Source organism: Chlorocebus sabaeus, chromosome 14 (assembly GCF_047675955.1).
Source record: "Chlorocebus sabaeus isolate Y175 chromosome 14, mChlSab1.0.hap1, whole genome shotgun sequence".
In the NCBI taxonomy this organism is placed as follows: Eukaryota; Metazoa; Chordata; class Mammalia; order Primates; family Cercopithecidae; genus Chlorocebus; species Chlorocebus sabaeus.
The window spans coordinates 27,053,986-27,071,735 of NC_132917.1; the positions used below are offsets into that span (position 1 = coordinate 27,053,986).

Genomic DNA, 17,750 nt, shown 5'->3' on the forward strand with positions numbered 1-17,750 from the left:
ACTGGCGGTATGCAAGATGTTTTTCATGGTATGAAAACGAACATTTTAGTGACTAGTGCTTTTATTTCAACTTTCATAAACAATTATAAGTAGCCCATGAAACCCACGGTTTCATTTATATTGCTTAGGTCGAGACTAACGCATTTAAACTTTTTAAGTAAGTCAATTTAAAGAGAACTATTCAGAAAACAACAGTACAGTTGATAAAAAGAGATTGCAAAAATAGTGACGATGGCACGGGATTGACTTAAAATTGTATATGCCTCTGGAACAAAAAGGTTTGTCCATATCCTATACATCCCTTCAACAAAGTGAGTTGCCTCCGGCGGAGTTGAAGTCGCCACCTCTGACTTCCCCAACAGACAGCCAACTTGCCACGGGACAAAAGGACTAGACAGGAAAACACAACTGGCCCTTGGCTACGCCAATGGCGTTGCAGCGCGCGGGGCACAACCTTTGGGGTTAAAGAGCCTCCTCGAGGAAGAGGTTGGGACACAGCTAAAACATATTGACCCACAACCACTCTAGGGACCATCACCTGCCCTTCTTCAGTCCTGGGCGTGAAGGCAGATTTCTCCACTAGCCTGCGCGGGAGAGGAGCCCTGGTATTTCTAAGACCAAGGACTACTGCAGGTTCGCCGAGTTCGAGGGACGCTATGTATGCCGCGCCTAGGCCCAGACACAGGCTTCCGCGTTACCGACACCGCGAGGGGGAGGAGGGCAAGACCCGAGGCTTGCAGAGATGGGGGGTGCACGGTGGCCACAGTAGGGAAGGTGCGGAGCATGATGGTGCTCTGTAGGAGCGCAGACGCTGAAAGGCGCGCTGCTGTGGCTGGGAGAAGACTGGAGCCAGGAGTTTGTTCCCAATATCTTAGTGCTACGGCAAAAGAAGGGGGAGGAGTAATCGTGGGGCCCCCCACACACCCGCTGCGGCGGTACACTCACCCTCGCCAAAGTCCTTCCGGAAGTCTAAGTTCGAAGATGGCGCCGCCTGTCTGGTCGCGGTCTTATGACGAAATCTTGTTAGCTGCTCTTCACTGACGCCCCCACCCCAGTGCACTAGGTAAACACGTGTGCTTGGTCGGGAGTCGGTGCCGGGCTAGTTTTCTCTTAGACTCTGTATTCCATAATGCAGCGCGGCCAGAGTCACCGAGCCCTCCGGAGCCGGTCGAGTTCCAAGGCGTCTTCAGCGGCGCCAGGGACGCTGCACGGCCTCATGGGAGTTGCAGTGTCAAAAAGGGCAGATCGACGCCTGCGCGGCCAACGGGTTCCCACGCGGCCTCGACGGGAGCCGGGAGGAGGCGGACTCCCAGGCCGGGCTCGCGCTTTGGATCGCTGAACCCTGCCTTTCCGGCCAGACTGCCGCGCCTGTAGCCGGAAGAGCCAGCTAGACCTGAGAGTCTGTACCTGCAACCCGGGCGGCTTCCGAGCCCAATACGGAGTCTGGGAGACAAAGAAGTCTAGCCGTGGGCCGCTGTAGCGAAGTCAAAGATGGGCCCGAGAGAGCTTGGAAAGAGGACAAGGAAGGGAAGGAGTAGGAATAGAAAAGCATGGCTTTGGCTGGGCATGGTGGCTCGTGCCTGTAATCCCAGCACTTTGGGAGGCCAACGCGGGGGAGGATCACTTGAGCCCAGGAACTCGAGACCAGCCTGGGCAACATAGACCCCGTTTTATTTCTTCCTGAGACGGAGCCTTGCTCTGTCCCCAGGCTGGAGTGCAGTGACGCGATCTCCGCTCACTGCAAACTTCCCCTCCCGGGTTCAAGTAATTGTCCTGCCTCAGCCTCCCAAGTAGCTGGGATTACAGGCGCCTGCCACCACACCCGGATAATTTTTGTCTTTTTAGTAGAGAAGGGATTTCACTGTGTTGGTCAGGCTGGTCTCGAACTCCTGACCTCGTGATACGCCTGCCTCAGTCTCCCAAAGTGCTGGGATTACAGGCGTGGCCACCGCGCCCGGCGAGACCCCGACTCTATTTTTAAAAAAAAAGAAAGAAGGCCGGGCGCGGTGGCTCACGCCTGTAATCCCAACGCTTTGGAAGGCCGAGGTGGGCAGATCACTTGAGATCAGGAGTTCGAGACCAGCCTGGCCAACTTGGTGAAACCCCCGTCTCTACTAAAAATACAAAATTAGCCGGGCATGGTCATGTGCCTGTAGTCAGGAGGCTGAAGCAGGAGAATCGCTTGAACCTGGGAGGTGAAAGTTGCAATAAGCCCAGATTACGCCATTGAGCCCTGGCCTGGGTGACAAGGCGAAACTTTATTTCAAAAAAGAAAATAAAAAAGAACAGTATGGCCTGAGTGGGGCAGGTTGTACTATCTATGAGAGTGGGCCCTGGCCTTGGTCCTTGACCTTGGTCAGAGGGTTTGCCCCATTCCCTCAAAGGGAGGTGAGATTTGGTGGAGAAGGAACGAATGCAACAGGTTTCTGTGTTTTCCTGAGGCATGTAAAGCCATATAAATGTCACAGGTCTCTTTTGCTGTTACCAAGATACGAAAAAAAAAAATAAATTTCACAAGTCTCCCCATACCTGGAGGAGAGATTGCAGGATGTATAAATATGGAGAACGAAGGAGTGGAGTAAACAAACCTTTCTCTGCCCTCATTAAATTCCCTTGGTTGGACAAAATATATAAGAAAACTATTGGGCCGGGCGCGGTGGCTCACGCCTGTAATCCCAGCACTTTCGGAGGCCGAGGCGGGCGGATCACAAGGTAAGGAGATCGAGACCACGGTGAAACCCCGTCTCTACTAAAAATACAAAAAATTAGCCGGGCGAGGTGGCGGGCGCCTGTAGTCCCAGCTACTCAGGAGGCTGAGGCAGGAGAATGGCGTGAACCCGGGAGGCGGAGCTTGCAGTGAGCCGAGATCGCCCCGCCACTGCGCTGCAGCCTGGGCGACAGAGCGAGACTCTGTCTCAAAAAAAAAAAAAAAAAAAAAAAAAAGAAAACTATTGGAGGAGAGAGCTAAGACCTAAAAGAGGGAGGAAGAGGACACCCAGTCCCATGAGTCTTCCTCTTTCTTTGTCTCAGCTAGCAATGCTTGTGTGATGGACAGCTCTCAGTTTCAAGCATTTACTTCTGTACTGAACAAATCTGTCTCTTCATTCCTGCTGCTTCAGATTAGGCTGTCTTTGACTTAAACTATTGCAAGATTTTTTTTTTTTTTTTTCTTTTTTGAGTCGGAGACTTGCTTTGTCTCCCAGGCTGGAGTGCAGTGGCATGATCTCGGCTCACTGCAACCTCCATCTCCTGGATTCAAGCAATTCTTCTGCCTCAGCCTCCGGAGTAGCTGGGATTACAGGCATGTGCCACCGCACTCGGCTAATTTCTGTATTTTTAGTGGAGATGGTGTTTCACCATATTGACCAGGCTAGTCTCGAACTCCTGATCTCAAGTGATCCATCTGCCTCGGCCTCCCAAAGTGGGATTACAGGCATGGGCCACCACGTGAGCCACCATGCCCGGCTGCCAGTCTCTTTTTTAAAATAAATAATTCTATTTATTCTGGAATAAGGCATTCACATGGCTCAAAATACAAAAGATACCAAGGGTATTTGTAAATACTTTCCACCTCTATCTCCAGCCACCCAGGCAATTAATAAGTCTCTTGTTTTCAGTCCAAGAAATTTTATGTATTTATACCCAAATGTAAATACAGTTGTCTCTCAGTATGCATTTGTTGAGATTTTCTCCTGGACTGGCGGATACTAGTATCTGTGGATGCTTAAGTCCTTTATATAAAATGGCATAGTATGGCCAGGCACGGTGGCTCACACCTATAATCCCAGCACTTTGGGAGGCTGAGGTGGGTGGATCACTTCAGGTCAGGAGTTCAAGACCAGCCTGACCAATGTGGCGTAGTATTTGCAAACTGTTGAACTCATCTCTAGATTTCTTTTTTTTTCTTTTTTCTTTTCTTTCTTTTTTTTTTTTTTAATTATTTTTTTTGAGACGGAGTCTCGCTCTGTCACCCAGGCTGGAGTGCAGTGGCCGGTTCTCAGCTCACAGCAAGCTCCGCCTCCCGGGTTCACGCCATTCTCCTGCCTTAGCCTCCGGAGTAGCTGGGACTACAGACGCCCGCCACCTCGCCCGGCTAGTTTTTTTTGGTATTTTTTAGTAGAGACGGGGTTTCACCGTGTTAGCCAGGATGGTCTCGATCTCCTGACCTCGTGATCCACCCGTCTCGGCCTCCCAAAGTGCTGGGATTATAGGCTTGAGCCACTGCGCCCGGCCTTTTTTTTTTTTCTTGAGACAGAGTTTTGCTGTTGTACCCAAGACTGAAGTGTAATGGCGCGATCTGAGCTCACCGCAACCTCCGCCTCCTGAATTGCTGAGGAGCAATTCAGCAATTCTCCTGTTACAAACAACGGTCCCTTGCACTCCAGCCTGGGCGACAGAGCAAGACTCTTTCAAAAAAAAAAAAATTAAAATTAAAAAATTAGCCAAGTGTGGTGGCTCACACCTGTAGTCTCAGCTACTTGGGAGGCTGAGGCAGGGAGATTGTTTGCGCCTGGGTTCAAGCAATTGAACTGCCTCAGCCTCCTGAGTAGCTGGGATTACAGGCATGCGCCACCACACCCGGCTAATTTTTGTATTTTCAGTAGAGATGGGTTTTTGCCACGTTGGCCAGGGTGGTCTCGAACTCCTGACCTCAGGTGATCCACCTGCCTCAGCCTCTGGAGGTGTTAGGATTACAGGCGTGAGCCACCTTGCCCAGCCATAGATTTCTTATAATACCTAATACAATGTAAATGCTATGTAAATAGCATTGTGTTGTGTTGTTTAGGGAATAATGAGGAGAAAGTCTATACACGTTCAGTAAAAATGAAATTTTTTTCTTGAATATTTTCAATTTGTGGTTGGTTAAATCCAGATACAGAACCCACAGATTCAGAGGGGCAAATGTATGTATATATCTTTCCCTCTTTTTAATTCAAACAGCAACTACATACACTGTCTTCTACCTTCTTTTAACTAAGTGTACCTTGGAGGTTGTTCCATTTCTTTTACTTTTTTTTTTTTTTTTTTTTGAACTAGATGGAGTCTTGCTCTATCACCCATGCTGGAATGCAGTGGAGTACAACTCACTGCAGCCTCCACCTCCTGTGCTCAAACGATCTCCCTGCCTCAGCCTCCACCTCCTGGACGCAAACAGTCTCCCTGCCTCAGCCTCCCAAGTAGCTGAGACTACAGGTGTGAGCCACCACACTTGGCTAATTTTGTAATTTTTTTTTTTTTTTTTGAAAGTCTTGCTCTGTCGCCCAGGCTGGAGTGCAGTGGTGCAATCTCAGCTCACTGCAACCTCTGCCTCCCGTTCAAGTGATTCTCCTGCCTCAGCCTCCTGAGTAGCTGGGATTACAGACACATGCCACCACGTCTGGCTAATTTTTGTATTTTTAGTAGAGACGGGTTTCACCATGTTGGTCAGGCTGGTCTCGAACTCCTGACCTCGTCATCTGTCCACCTTGGCCTCCGAAAGCGCTAGAATTACAGGCATGAACCACTGCGCCCAGCCTAATTTTTAAATTTTTTCTTGAGATGGGGTCTTGTTATGTTGACCAGGCTGGTCTTGAACACCTGGCCTGAAGTGATCCTCTTGCCTCAGCCTCCCATAGTGCTGGAATCACAGGTGTAAGTCACTGAGTTTGGCCATTATTCCATTTCTGTACACAAAAACCTTTCTCATTCTGTGCTATAACTGGTTAGCATTCAATTGGATGGATGTGGTACAGCTAGTGCCTTGTTGATATTGATGCATATTTATGTGGTTTTGCTATTATAGACAACGGTCCCTTGCTATTATAAACCACACTGCTATAAGTAACCTTGCATCTAAATTACTTCAAACGTGTAACTATATGGGTAGGATAATTCCTAGCAGTGGAATTGTGAACCAAAGTTTTAGATGCATTTGTAATTTTGATTTACAACCAATCTTTTCACTGATCTACATCTCTGCCTCTAATTTCTACTAGGTTATGTATTTATTTATTTATTTATTTATTTTGAGACAGGGTCTTGCTCTGTCACCTGGGCTGGAGTGCAGTGGTGGGATCACCGCTCACTGCAGCCTCAACCTCCCACCTCAGCCTCCTGAAGAGTTGGGGTGTGCAGCAGGTGTATACCACCACATCCAGCTTTTTTATTGTTGTTTAACAGAGATGAGGTCTCGCTATATTGTCCAAGCAGGTCTTACACTACTGAGTGCAAGTGATCCTCCTGCCTATGCCTCCCAAAGTGCTGGGATTACAGGTATGAGTTGCCATGCCTGGCCTGGTTATCTTTCTAAAGCATAAGGCAACCCTGTTGATTCTCTGCTTAATTTTGATGATTAAGTAGTATGTTCAATATATAGAAATCCATGTATTCATAATGATCTTTAAAAAAAGTAAAAGCCAGCTGGGTGCGGTGGCTCAAGCCTGTAATCCCAGCACTTTGGGAGGCCGAGGCGGGTGGATCACGAGGTCAGGAGATCGAGACCATCCTGGCTAACATGGTGAAACCCCGTCTCTACTAAAAATACAAAAAAAACTAGCTGGGCGTGGTGGCGGGCGCCTGTAGTCCCAGCTACTCGGAGGCTGAGGCGGGAGAATGGCGTGAACCCGGGAGGCAGAGCTTGCAGTGAGCCACTGCACTCCAGCCTGGGAGACACAGCGAGACTCCGTCTCAAAAAAAAAAAAAAAAAAGTAAAAGCCAAAATATCAGCTACTCATCCCATACCATTGAAAGTAGTGACCGATTCCTGAAAATTGGCACAAAAAAAAAGGGGGGGGGGGAAAGAATAAGGTATTTATCTTGCCTTTCTAGTATAAACTGTAGTTCAAAATAACTGATGAGAGGAAGGTTTTGTTTGTTTTTTGAGACCGAGTCTCACTCTGTCGCCCAGGCTTGGTGCGATCTTGGCTCACTGCAACCTCTGCCTCCCAGGTTCAAGCAATTCTTGTGCCTCAGCCTCCTGAGTAGCTGGGATTACAGGCACCTGCCACCACTCCCAGCTAATTTTTGTATTTTTTTTTTAGTAGAGACGGGGTTTTACCATGTTGGTGAAGCTAGTCTCGAACTCCTGACCTCAGGTGTTCTGCACACCTAAGCCTCCCAACCTGCTGGGATTACAGGCATGAGCCACTGCTCAGCCCAGGAGTTTTTTTTTTTTTTTTTTTTTTAATAGATTAACAGCTAGTAAATGTGAAAAGAATGATAGAAAAATCACCATTTTGCATGTCCCAATGAAATAATCCAGGCAACAATCACCAGTGGATGAAATCCCTAAAGAGCTTTTAGGAAACTTTGAAATGCCTGGACCCACTCATCACTGAAAATGAAACCACCAGTCATTGTTTGCCTCCTGGTGTGAAGCAATATAAAGCACACAGAACCACTTATTAAACATTGTTGCCCAAAAAGTTGAATACAGCATTTAGGGGCCAGGCGCAGTGGCTCATGCCTGTAATCCCAGCACTTTGGGAGGCCAAGGTGGGTGGATAATCTGAGGTCAGGAGTTCAAGACCAGCCTGGCCAATGTGGCGAAACCCCGTCTCTACTAAAAATACAGAAGAAAATTAGCCAGGTGTGGTGATGCACACCTGTAGTCTCAGCTACTCGGGAGGCTGAAGCAGGAGAATCGCTTGAACCCGGGAGGCGGAGGTTGCACTAAGCCGAAATCACGCCATTGCACTCCAGCCTGGGCAACAGAGCAAGCCTCTGTCTCAAATAAAAAAAAGAAAAGAAAAAAATACAGGACATAGGGAACGAGTTAAATGACAACATAAGAAAGTAAACAGTCAAATCTAGAATGCAGAACCTTTCCTATGACAACATGGCTTCTACAAGCCAATGTCAATATGAAAAGGGGAGAGGAGACTGCTTTTTAAGAGATGTCACCAAATGTAATGTGTGGATTTGTTTGGATCTTGAGTCAAACTGTAAGTCATTTTTCAGCCAAGGAAATTTGATTATGGATTCAATACTCAGAAAGTGTAATTTAATAAGTGATATTATGGTAAATTTCCATATTTTCTCTTTTTTTTTTTTTTTCTGAGACGGAGTCTCACTCTGTTGCCCAGGCTGGAGTGCAGTGGTACGATCTCGGCTCACTGCAAGCTCCACCTCCCGGGTTCACACCATTCTCCTGCCTCAGCCTCCCAAGTAGCTGGGACTACAGGCGCCCACCACCACGCCTGGCTAATTTTTTGTATGTTGTTTAGTAGAGATGGGGTTTCACCGTGTTAGCCAGGATGGTCTCGATCTCCTGACCTCGTGATCCGCCCGCCTCAGTCTCCCAAAGTGCTGGGATTACAGGCGTGAGCCACTGCACCCGGCCAATTTCCATATTTCTTAAGAGACATTGAAGTTATAGGAGTGAAATGATATAATGCTTGGATTTGATCTAAAGTAACTTAATTAAGGAAAAACACAGTGGCTCACGCCTGTAATCCCAGCACTTTGCGAGGCTGAGGCAGGCGAATCACCTGAGGTCGGGAGTTCAAGACTAGCCTGACCAACATGGAGAAACCCAGTCTCTACTAAAAATATGAAATTAGCCAGGTATGGTGGCACATGCCTGTAATCCTAGCTACTTGAGAGGCTGAGGCAGGAGAATCGCTTGAACCCGGGAGGTGGAGATTGAAGTGAGCTGAGATCCCGCCATTGCACTCCAGCCTGGGCAACAAGAGTGAAACTCTGTCTCAAAAAAAAAAAAAAAAAAAAAAAATGGAAAAACAACAAAAGGAGAATGTGAATGTGGCAAATTTGGTAACTGTTGCATCTGGTCATGGAGATTCTTTGTATAGTTCTACTTTTATGCTGCTGAAAAATTTTTGATAAAACCAACAAAGCACATGTATACCTACATAACAAACCTGCCCATTGTGCACATGCACCCTAGAACTTAGAGTATTAAAAAAAAAAAAAAAAATCTAGGCCGGGCGCGGTGGCTCAAGCCTGTAATCCCAGCACTTTGGGAGGCCGAGACGGGCGGATCACGAGGTCAGGAGATCGAGACCATCCTGGCTAACTAACATGGTGAAACCCCGTCTCTACTAAAAAAATACAAAAAACTAGCCGGGCGTGGTGGCGGCGCCTGTAGTCCCAGCTACTCGGGAGGCTGAGGCAGGAGAATGGCGTAAACCCAGGAGGCGGAGCTTGCAGTGAGCTGAGATCCGGCCACTGCACTCCAGCCTGGGCGACAGAGCCAGACTCCGTCTCAAAAAAAAAAAAAAAAAAAAAAAATCTGATAAAACAGTTGGGTGCCGGGCATGGTGGCTCACGCCTGTAATCCCAGCACTTTGGGAGGCTGAGGTGGGCGGATCACGAGGTCAGGAGATCAGGACCATCCTGGCTAACACGGTGAAACCTCATCTCTACTAAAAATACAAAAAATTAGCCAAGCGTGGTGGCAGGCACCTGTAGTCCCAGCTACTCTGGAGGCTGAGGTAGGAGAATGGCGTGAACCTGGGAGGCAGAGCTTGCAGTGAGCTGAGATCACGCCACTGCACTGCAGCCTGGGTGACAGAGTGAGACTCTGTCTCAAAAAAAAACCCAAAAAACAAAACAAACAAAAAAAACGGTTGGGTGCAATGGCTGACGCCTGTAATCCCAGCACTTTGGGAGGCCAAGGTGGGTGGATTGCTTGAGGTCAGGAGTTCAAGACCAGCCTGACCAACGTGGTGAAACTCCATCTCTACTAAAAATACAAAAATTAGCTGGGTGTGGTGGCGGGCACCTGTGATCCCAGCTATTTGGGAGGCTAAGGCAGGAGAATCGTTTGAACACAGGAGGCGGAGGTTGCAGTGAACCGAGATAGTGCCATTGCACTCCAGCCTGGGAGATGAGTGACTGTCTCAAAAAAAAAAATCAATAATACACATATATACTCAATAGATAACTCTCCATTTTAAGCTAACCAGTGGTTGGACTCACAGTCTGGCCCCAACTTACCTTTGCAGTTTGATCACTCAACAGTAAGCCTCAGTTCTAGCCTCACCTTTCTATGTGACACTTTTACATTGGCCACTCACTTTAAGGCCTATTCTTTGTGTTCAAGCTGTTTCTTCTTCTTTTTTTTTTTTCTTCCCCAACTGGGCAATTACTTATCTTTCAAGGACTAGGTTAGATGTGACTTGTGAAGTTTTCACCAATCTTTCGTTCATACTACTACTGGGTTACCTCATACTGTAGATATTATCTTCGTATACCATGGTAAGTACTCCTTAGGGTAATATAGCACAAAAGGGCACAATCTCTAGATCCAGACTGCCTGAGGTCACATCCTCGTTTAGCTACTGACTAGCTCTGTTACCTAGGGCAAGTAACTTAAATCTGTCTGCCTTGGGTAAGTAACTTTTTCTGTGCCTGAGCTGTGTTGCCTTGGGCAAGCAACTTCACCTTTGATGCTTCCATTATCTCATCTGTAAAATTGCATTTACTTCTTAGAGTTGTATTATTATTTTTATTTTTAGAGATGGAGCGTCGCTTTGTTGCCCAGGCTAGAGTGCAATGGCGCGATCTCGGCTCACTGCAATCTCCATCTCCTGGGTTCAAGAGATTCTCCTGCCTCAGTCTCTGGAGTAGCTGGGATTACAGGCACGTGCCACCACACCCAGGTAATTTTTGTATTTATAGTAGAGACATCAGAGTTTCATTGTGTTGGCCAGGCTGGTCTCGAACTTCTGACCTTAGGTGATCTGCCTGCCTCGGCCTCCCAAAGTGCTGGGATTACAGGCATGAGCCACCGCACCCAGCCTTCATAGAGTTGCGTTAATCTTCCTAAAGGGGTAGGAATGGGTTCAGAACAGTTTCTGACACACAGTAAGTATTCAACCAATGCTAATTTATAAGGTTAGGACTCTTTTGAGACAGGGTCTCACTCTGTCACCCAGGCTGGAGTTCAGTGGTACGATCATGGCTTACTGCAGCCTCTACCTCTTGGGCTCAAGCAATCCTCCTGCTTCAGCCTCCTGAGTAGCTGGGACAACAGATGAGCACAACCATGCCCAGCTGATTTTTATTTTTTGCAGAGACAGGATTGCTGTGTTGCCCAGGCTGGTCTCAAACCTCTGGGTTCAAACAATCCCCCTGCCTTAGCCTCCCAAAATGCTGAGATTACAGGAATGAGTCACTGCGCCCAGCCCAGGACTATTTGTTCTCATATTCCTCCTCATACCTAGTTTAGTATCTGGCATGTAGATGCTCAGTGAATGATTGATTTGGGTAGTTTTGGTTCTTTATACGGACCTTCAGGTTAGCCCCAACGCACTGGCATGGAGCTAGTTACCTGAGCAGGTCTTCACAAAGGTCTGAGGTTAGTAGCAGGTGATAAAAGGGGTTGTGGAGTCTGGACTCCTAACTTAAGTGGTGGAGATGCTAAAAGAGAAACAAAGGCAGCATAGGGACTATGGCATTTATTAACCCTGTGTTTTCCCCCTCACTGGTCACTGCTCTTGACTCGTAGAACAACAGGTACAGAACTGCAAGGGATCATCCCCAGCTCTGTGATCACCAGATCCACAAGCTCTGGGGGAGTCACATCATAGACTAGATTCAACAACCGTAGGGATGCGTGGTTCTGCCAGTTAGCCAGTGCGACATGTTCTCCCCGTTTACACTGCAGATCATCAGGGTCATCTGCAATGGAAGGTGTACCCATTACGTTCTTTTAGAAAAGAAGTTCTAGTTTATCCGCCCCTCTCTCTCACTCTCAAGTCTTCACAGGTAGCTGGAGGCTTCTCTTTTGCCCTACTTACCTAGCTCATTAGAGACAAAGGCATCAGTCTGCACACGCTCACAGAACTTGTATGTTTCACAGCAAACCAGCACTGGTACATTATGGGCTCGAGCCACTAGGGCTAACTGTGCTGTCCCTACCCGTGACATCACAGACCCGTTGGCCAAGAGTGCATGAGCTCCCAATAGCACCTTGGAAACCTGTTTGTTTCACAGGAGAAGGGGAAGAGAAAAAATGTCATTGTTGTATCAATGCAGAATAAAGTCCCCTACTTACAGGACAGCAACATTAAGACAAGTAATAAATCTCAACATGGCCGGGCGTGGTGGCTCAAGCCTGTAATCCCAGCACTTTGGGAGGCCGAGACGGGTGGATCACGAGGTCAGGAGATCGAGACCATCCTGGCTAACACGGTGAAACCCCGTCTCTACTAAAAAAATACAAAAAACTAGCTGGGCGAGGTGTCGGGCGCCTGTAGTCCCAGTTACTCAGGAGGCTGAGGCGGGAGAATGGCATAAACCAGGGAGGCGGAGCTTGCAGTGAGCCGAGATCGTGCCACTGCACTCCAGCCTGGGCGACAGAGCAAGATGCCATCACAAAAAAAAAAAAAATCTCAACACCTGTGAAAAGAAGGGAAGGAAACAAAAACAAAGAGACAAGTAATAAATCTTTTTGTTTTTTGAGACCAAGTTTCACTCTTGTTGCCCAGGCTGGAGTGCAGTGGCACGATCTCGGCTCACCACAACCTCCGCCTCCTGGGTTCAAGTGATTCTCCTGCCTCAGCCTCCACAGTAGCTGGGATTACAGGCACACACCACCACTCCCAGCTGATTTTTTGTTTTTTTAGTAGAGACGGGGTTTCTCCACGTTGGTCAGGCTGGTCTCAAACTCCCAGCTTCAGATGATTTGCCTGCCTCGGACTCCCACAGAGATAGGATTACAGGCGTGACCCACTGGGCCTGGCAAGTAATAAATCTTAATCATGGCTTTTCTTCTGTGAAAACATCTTAATGATGGCTCTTCCTCTGTGAAAACACCTGACCACTGACCCATCAAATCTCCCACAGGAAAACTAAACTTTGAAGTTACTTTTGTCTTGTTCCCTCTTCCTGGTTGCTAGTTTAATGTAATGTTTTTGCAATAGCTAGACTGCTGTAACATACTGTCAGTGTTTTTCCAATTAAATATAAACAGGGCTATGTAATTTTTTGTCTTGACACAGGGTTTCACTCTGTCGTCGCCCAGGCTGGAGTGCAGTGGTGCAATCACAGCTCACTGCAGCTCCCGGGCTCAAGCAATCCTCCCATCTCAGCCTCCTAAGTAGCTGGAACTACATGCGCATGCACCATGCCCAGCTAATTTTGTATGTTTGTGTGTGTATGTGTGTGTGGAGACAGGGTCTCATTATGTTGAGCAGGCTGGTCTTGAACTCCTGGGCTCAAGTGATCCTCCTGCGTTGGACCCCCAAAGTGCTGAGATTGCAGGCGTGAGCCATGGCGCCAAGCCAGGACTATATAATTCTAATACTTTTAAATAACTGTGGCTGGGCACAGTGGCTCATGCCTATAATCCCAGTACTTTGGTAGGCTGAGACAGGGGAACTGCTTGAGCCCAGGAGTTCCAGCCTGGGCAACATAGCAATATCCCATCCCTACAAGAAAAATAAAAACTAGCTGGGCGTGGTGGTGCACACCAGTAGTCCCAGCTACTCAGAGGCGGAGGTGGGAAGATCACCTGAGCCTAGGAGGTCAAGACTGCAGTGAGCTGTGATCACGCCACTGCACTCCATCCTTATCTCAAAACAAAAACAAAACTAACTTTGAGAAGGTGAGATTACGTCTATACTACTACACCTTTTTACCTCCAACTTTGGAGTCCTTTTCCTCTGTACTCACCTCTGGGAGCACATAGGAGACTGCAGGAATCAGCAGGTAGGAGGCTGGAACACCAGCACGGACTAGAGAATGTAGCGTGTGCCTTCCTTCCAGCCGTGGCCGGCTGTCCACCACTACCACCCGAAATCGCCGGCCCTCTGTCCAAGCCTCCTGAAGAATTCGTGATACCAGAGATGAGCTAGAGGGAATGAAGAGGAGGATTCAGTTATAAATGTCAGTAACTGATGACTAACTTATTCCCAACTTATTCCCAAAGGCAAATGGGTAGTCCCTTCTTCAGATCATTCCAACTCCCCAATTTGCTCAGATACAGGGTCTGGACCATACCATCCATATACCAGGATCACATCTCCATTACTGATCTTCTGGTAAGCAAAGCGTGAAATTGCCTGAGCTGCAAGCACAATCTTCTCTTGCACATACCGGTCAATGGCTGCTTGAAGTTCTGACTTGGCCTAAATGGAGCAAAATCCTTAGTGAACAAGAAATGGACACTTTTATCCCACTGATGATCATGCCAGGTGCTTGAATATGTGTATGATGACAGGTCCATAGAGGGCCCAGAGATGGCACAAGTCAGAATGCCCAAACCCTTCCTTAACCCTTGACTAGGGCAAAAAAAAAAAAAGGCTTATGTTGGCCTTCCCGGGGGTTTTGAACATGTTTCTTAATTCTACCCACAGGTGCATGCCTTCCGTATTTCTCATACTCATCACCTCCTCTTCCCGCTTGGAACTGCCCACACTGGTGATTTCCTTGTTAAGGAACTTGATGGCGTTGTGCATGCTCGCTGACAGGGGACGGCACTGAGTCAGAAAGCTGTAATACAACAGCAATACCTTACGTCTGTGCAACTCTTCACAACTTACAAAGCTTTCACATTAAAAAAAAAAAAGTCTTTAAAAAGAAAACAGAACAGAAAATGAAAATAGAGATAGAAAAGCACGAAAAAGAGTACAAGACAAAGATTGGGTGAGGTGGGAGTGGACTTATAGTGTTATTCCTACCTCATGTAGGGTTTTAGTTTATTCACTAGATCCCTGGAGAGTTCTTCATTGGGTGGTGTTGTGTAATCCTGAATCACCTATAGGGTACACAAGGTGATCTGCAAAACGCCCCTTAATAAAGATCTCTGAACGGGGGCTGGGGATAAGCTTCACTGAAGAAAATGTTCTGAGGGTGGGAGTATTCCCTCTGTCCCCCAGAGGTGACCTTGGGTGACAGAGAAGCTGGGGTAGTGTTGGGGGAGGTGGGGTTGGATTGTAAGAGAGAACAGGATAGGACATACCTGCTGCAAGGCACGAAGCAGGGCAATACACCGGGCATTGGAGCCACTGACCAGGCCCTGGGAGTACTGCAGGCCGAGTCGCACCATGGCTGGGTGGATCACAGAGGATGGGATGCTGATGGGATGGCGGTGTCACATACTTCGAAAGGGAGCTTGAGCATCTACTGCCCTGCCCACCTGCCCCTAATGAAAAGGAACTTCCTTCACTAGCAGATTTCCCCTCTTCTTCTACAGTTCTGCCTTGGGTTCATACTTCTTCCTGCAGAGCCCACCTTACTAGACACTTTCTTTTTTTTTTTTTTTTTTGAGACGGAGTCTCGCTCTGTCGCCCAGGCTGGAGTGCAGTGGCTCAATCTCGGCTCACTGCAAGCTCTACCTCCCGGGTTCCCGCCATTCTCCTGTCTCAGCCTCCCGAGTAGCTGGGACTACAGGTGCCGCCACCTCGCCCGGCTAGTTTTTTTTGTATTTTTTTAGTAGAGACGGGGTTTCACCGTGTTAGCCAGGATGGTCTCGATCTCCTGACCTCGTGATCCACCCGTCTCGGCCTCCCAAAGTGCTGGGATTACAGGCTTGAGTCACCGTGCCCGGCCCTTACTAGACACTTTCAATACTGACTTACTAAAACTCCTCAGACTCAAAAGTTATGACGATCTCATAGGATCCTACCTCATAAACTGGGTCAGAGAGTTTTGTCTGCTGTACTGGGGTAGGTGAGAGAAGAGACTGACTTTGGATCCATAATCCTTTCGTGTAGGAACCTTGACAAAACAAGGAAACAGGACCAATGGCCCAGAGTTTAAAAATGATGAGATAAAGCTGGAAAGGAAGTGAGCAGTAAGACTACTCTGACCCAAGCACCCATCCTTCTCACTTTGCACCCAGCACCTTTCCTCCCTCCAGTCCATTTCCCTAGTCTCTTTCTACCCAGGCACCAAACCCACTTCCTACCTGTTGACGCTCTGGTTTTTTAACAAGCCTTCTCAGAAGCAGGTCATCAACCTGAGGGTACTCAGGGAGACGCTTCACTCCTGAAAGATAATGATCATGTTTTCAGGACACTGTAGGTCTTGAAATATGTAATTTGCTCTTAGGGTATAAGGGGCATCAAGAAAAACAGGATGAGGTGGGGAAAACAAGGGAGAATAGAGTAGAAAAGGAAATAGGGATAGGATGATGGGAAGAATTCAGAACTCTGGATTCCAAGGTGAGAATGAGAGGCGAGAGCTGTTTTACTACAGGGCAGCCTGAGCTGGTGTTAGAATTAGGAGTAAGGGAGGTCTTAAAATGAAGGGAAGATACCTGAGGGGGTCTCTCCAGCTGTGCTGGGGCTGGCCTTAGGAGGTGGTCCTCCTTGTTCCCCTTTTCTTGCCTGTTTCAGGGCCCGCTCAGCCTCCTGCTTGGCTCGACGCTCAGCCCGAAGTTCAGCCTTACTCCGACCAGCTGGAACTTTCTCCCCAGGAGTGCCCAACTGAATGCCTGATTCTGGCAGTTCTCTGGTTGGGCCTACTAAAAGCATTAAAAAAAAAAAAACAAAAAAACACAGGTGCCCAAGATGCAGGCAGGCAATATCCGTGTCCCAGCTAAAACTAGCTTCTCTCCTTGTAAACCTCTTTGCTTTACACACTTGCTCAAATCAACTTTGTCCTGTCTCTCCCTTCTCTCTCCCACCACATCCCTCTACCAGCTCCACACCCCAGCCCTTTAAAAAAGACCCCGCACCTTGACATTGGGCTGCAGATACAGCAGAGCCAGTTTCTGGTTCTGCCCCCTTTTCTTCCTTCCGTTTCTTCTTCTGCTGTTTCTTTTCCTTCCGAAGCTGCAGCTTCTCTTCTTTGGTCATTTCCCTCCCCACTGCCTGAGACACAGACATAGGATACTGCTCTTCCCCAACAATTCCAAAGGGGAACAAACACTATTGGATGCTTACGAATACATGGTTAAATCCTTAGTTCTCCCTAACTTCCACAAGCTACCTGTTACAAGCTTACATCCACAGAGACTGACGTTTCTCCTCCAGGGACAGAATCATATATTGCTAGAGTTGCAAGACCGCTGTAAAATCTCCTGGCTTTACTGAGAAATAAACTGACACGGGATGGGAGCTGGGGCGGAATAAAGCTGGCACAGCCTCCTGCGTAGCGCTTGGCAGGCGGCTTGGGAGGGAAGCCACACTTACCCCAGGCCCAGGGCGAAGCTCCGCCTTCATCCCGGATCCCGAGTCTGCATCAGAAAACAGGGCACAAAGTGAGCCAGACAGACTCCGGGAGGGCTTGGGGGCACTAGCACTCGGCGCAGCCGGCTGCTGGGTTAGCATGACCATGGCTCCGCCGGCAGGCGCGAGGCGAGCCAAAGATCCGCGTGGGGACGCACTGCGCGGTGGATCAAAGGAAAGGAGGGGTCACCGATCCTCCTCACAGGAACCAGCCGGAGCACGGCGCGGGACTGCGCTAGAGACTGTGTAGACCGGCGCCCAGCGTGGCGCTGGAACGGAGCGGCGGGGCCCAAAGGCGCTCAGGGCCCGGCCCTAGCTGTCCGGGGCTCGTCGGCCTGCGTACCGGTAGGCAGGCCTGGCTCTTCACTCACCCTCGCGAACAGCCACGGCCACAGCAGCCATCGCCCTCAGTCCTAGGCTCCGCCCGTCTGGTCACGGAGCCGCCCCGCTGCCTCGCTCCGTGGCCGCTGGGTCCACAGCGCCACCTGGGCTGGAGGCTGAGCCGCCAAAGCAGGACGCGCAGCCCTAATCGGACTACAATTTCTAACGGGCCCCGGGCCCCCGCCCCGCACTACGGGTTGCAATGAGGGTCAACTCCACTTTGGGCTCCTTGTCCCGAGAGAGGCTCTTGCC

General features: G+C 48.6%; 2 protein-coding genes and 1 long non-coding RNA gene across 8 annotated transcripts in view; 1 reads left to right on the plus strand and 2 right to left on the minus strand.

Annotated features, from left to right (window-relative positions):
* GTF3C2 (general transcription factor IIIC subunit 2) overlaps nucleotides 1–1,054 on the minus strand; it is a 28,797-nt gene extending 27,743 nt beyond the window's left edge. The window contains exon 1 of one of the 2 annotated variants that reach the window (XM_038006708.2): nucleotides 946–1,054. The gene's annotated coding sequence lies outside the window, so the exon portion shown is untranslated. Of the gene's footprint in view, nucleotides 1–538 lie in introns of both variants that reach the window. The other variant, XM_038006709.2, reaches the window with a different exon arrangement.
* LOC119627204 (uncharacterized) lies at nucleotides 967–14,404 on the plus strand. Its single transcript, XR_005243278.2, has 3 exons — nucleotides 967–1,063; nucleotides 10,458–10,601; nucleotides 14,301–14,404. It is a non-coding gene; the product is annotated as an uncharacterized lncRNA (long non-coding RNA).
* Nucleotides 11,385–17,642, minus strand: EIF2B4 (eukaryotic translation initiation factor 2B subunit delta). Of its 5 annotated transcripts, none has more exons than XM_007971136.3 (13): nucleotides 17,489–17,642; nucleotides 17,082–17,125; nucleotides 16,625–16,760; nucleotides 16,205–16,408; nucleotides 15,854–15,933; nucleotides 15,572–15,663; nucleotides 14,906–15,020; nucleotides 14,625–14,701; nucleotides 14,334–14,436; nucleotides 13,945–14,072; nucleotides 13,618–13,795; nucleotides 11,742–11,922; nucleotides 11,385–11,622 (listed from the first exon to the last, which is right to left on the minus strand). In XM_007971136.3, exons 1-13 carry the CDS (start codon nucleotides 17,517–17,519, stop codon nucleotides 11,423–11,425), a joined length of 1,569 nt encoding a protein of 522 aa, XP_007969327.1. In that variant the 5' UTR covers nucleotides 17,520–17,642; the 3' UTR covers nucleotides 11,385–11,422. The 5 variants fall into 5 exon arrangements, with proteins under 5 accessions (XP_007969327.1, XP_037862641.1, XP_007969326.1 ...); XM_038006713.2 differs by having other exon boundaries at nucleotides 14,906–14,994; nucleotides 16,205–16,411; XM_007971135.3 differs by having other exon boundaries at nucleotides 16,205–16,411.
* Nucleotides 17,643–17,750: the final 108 nt, after the last annotated feature.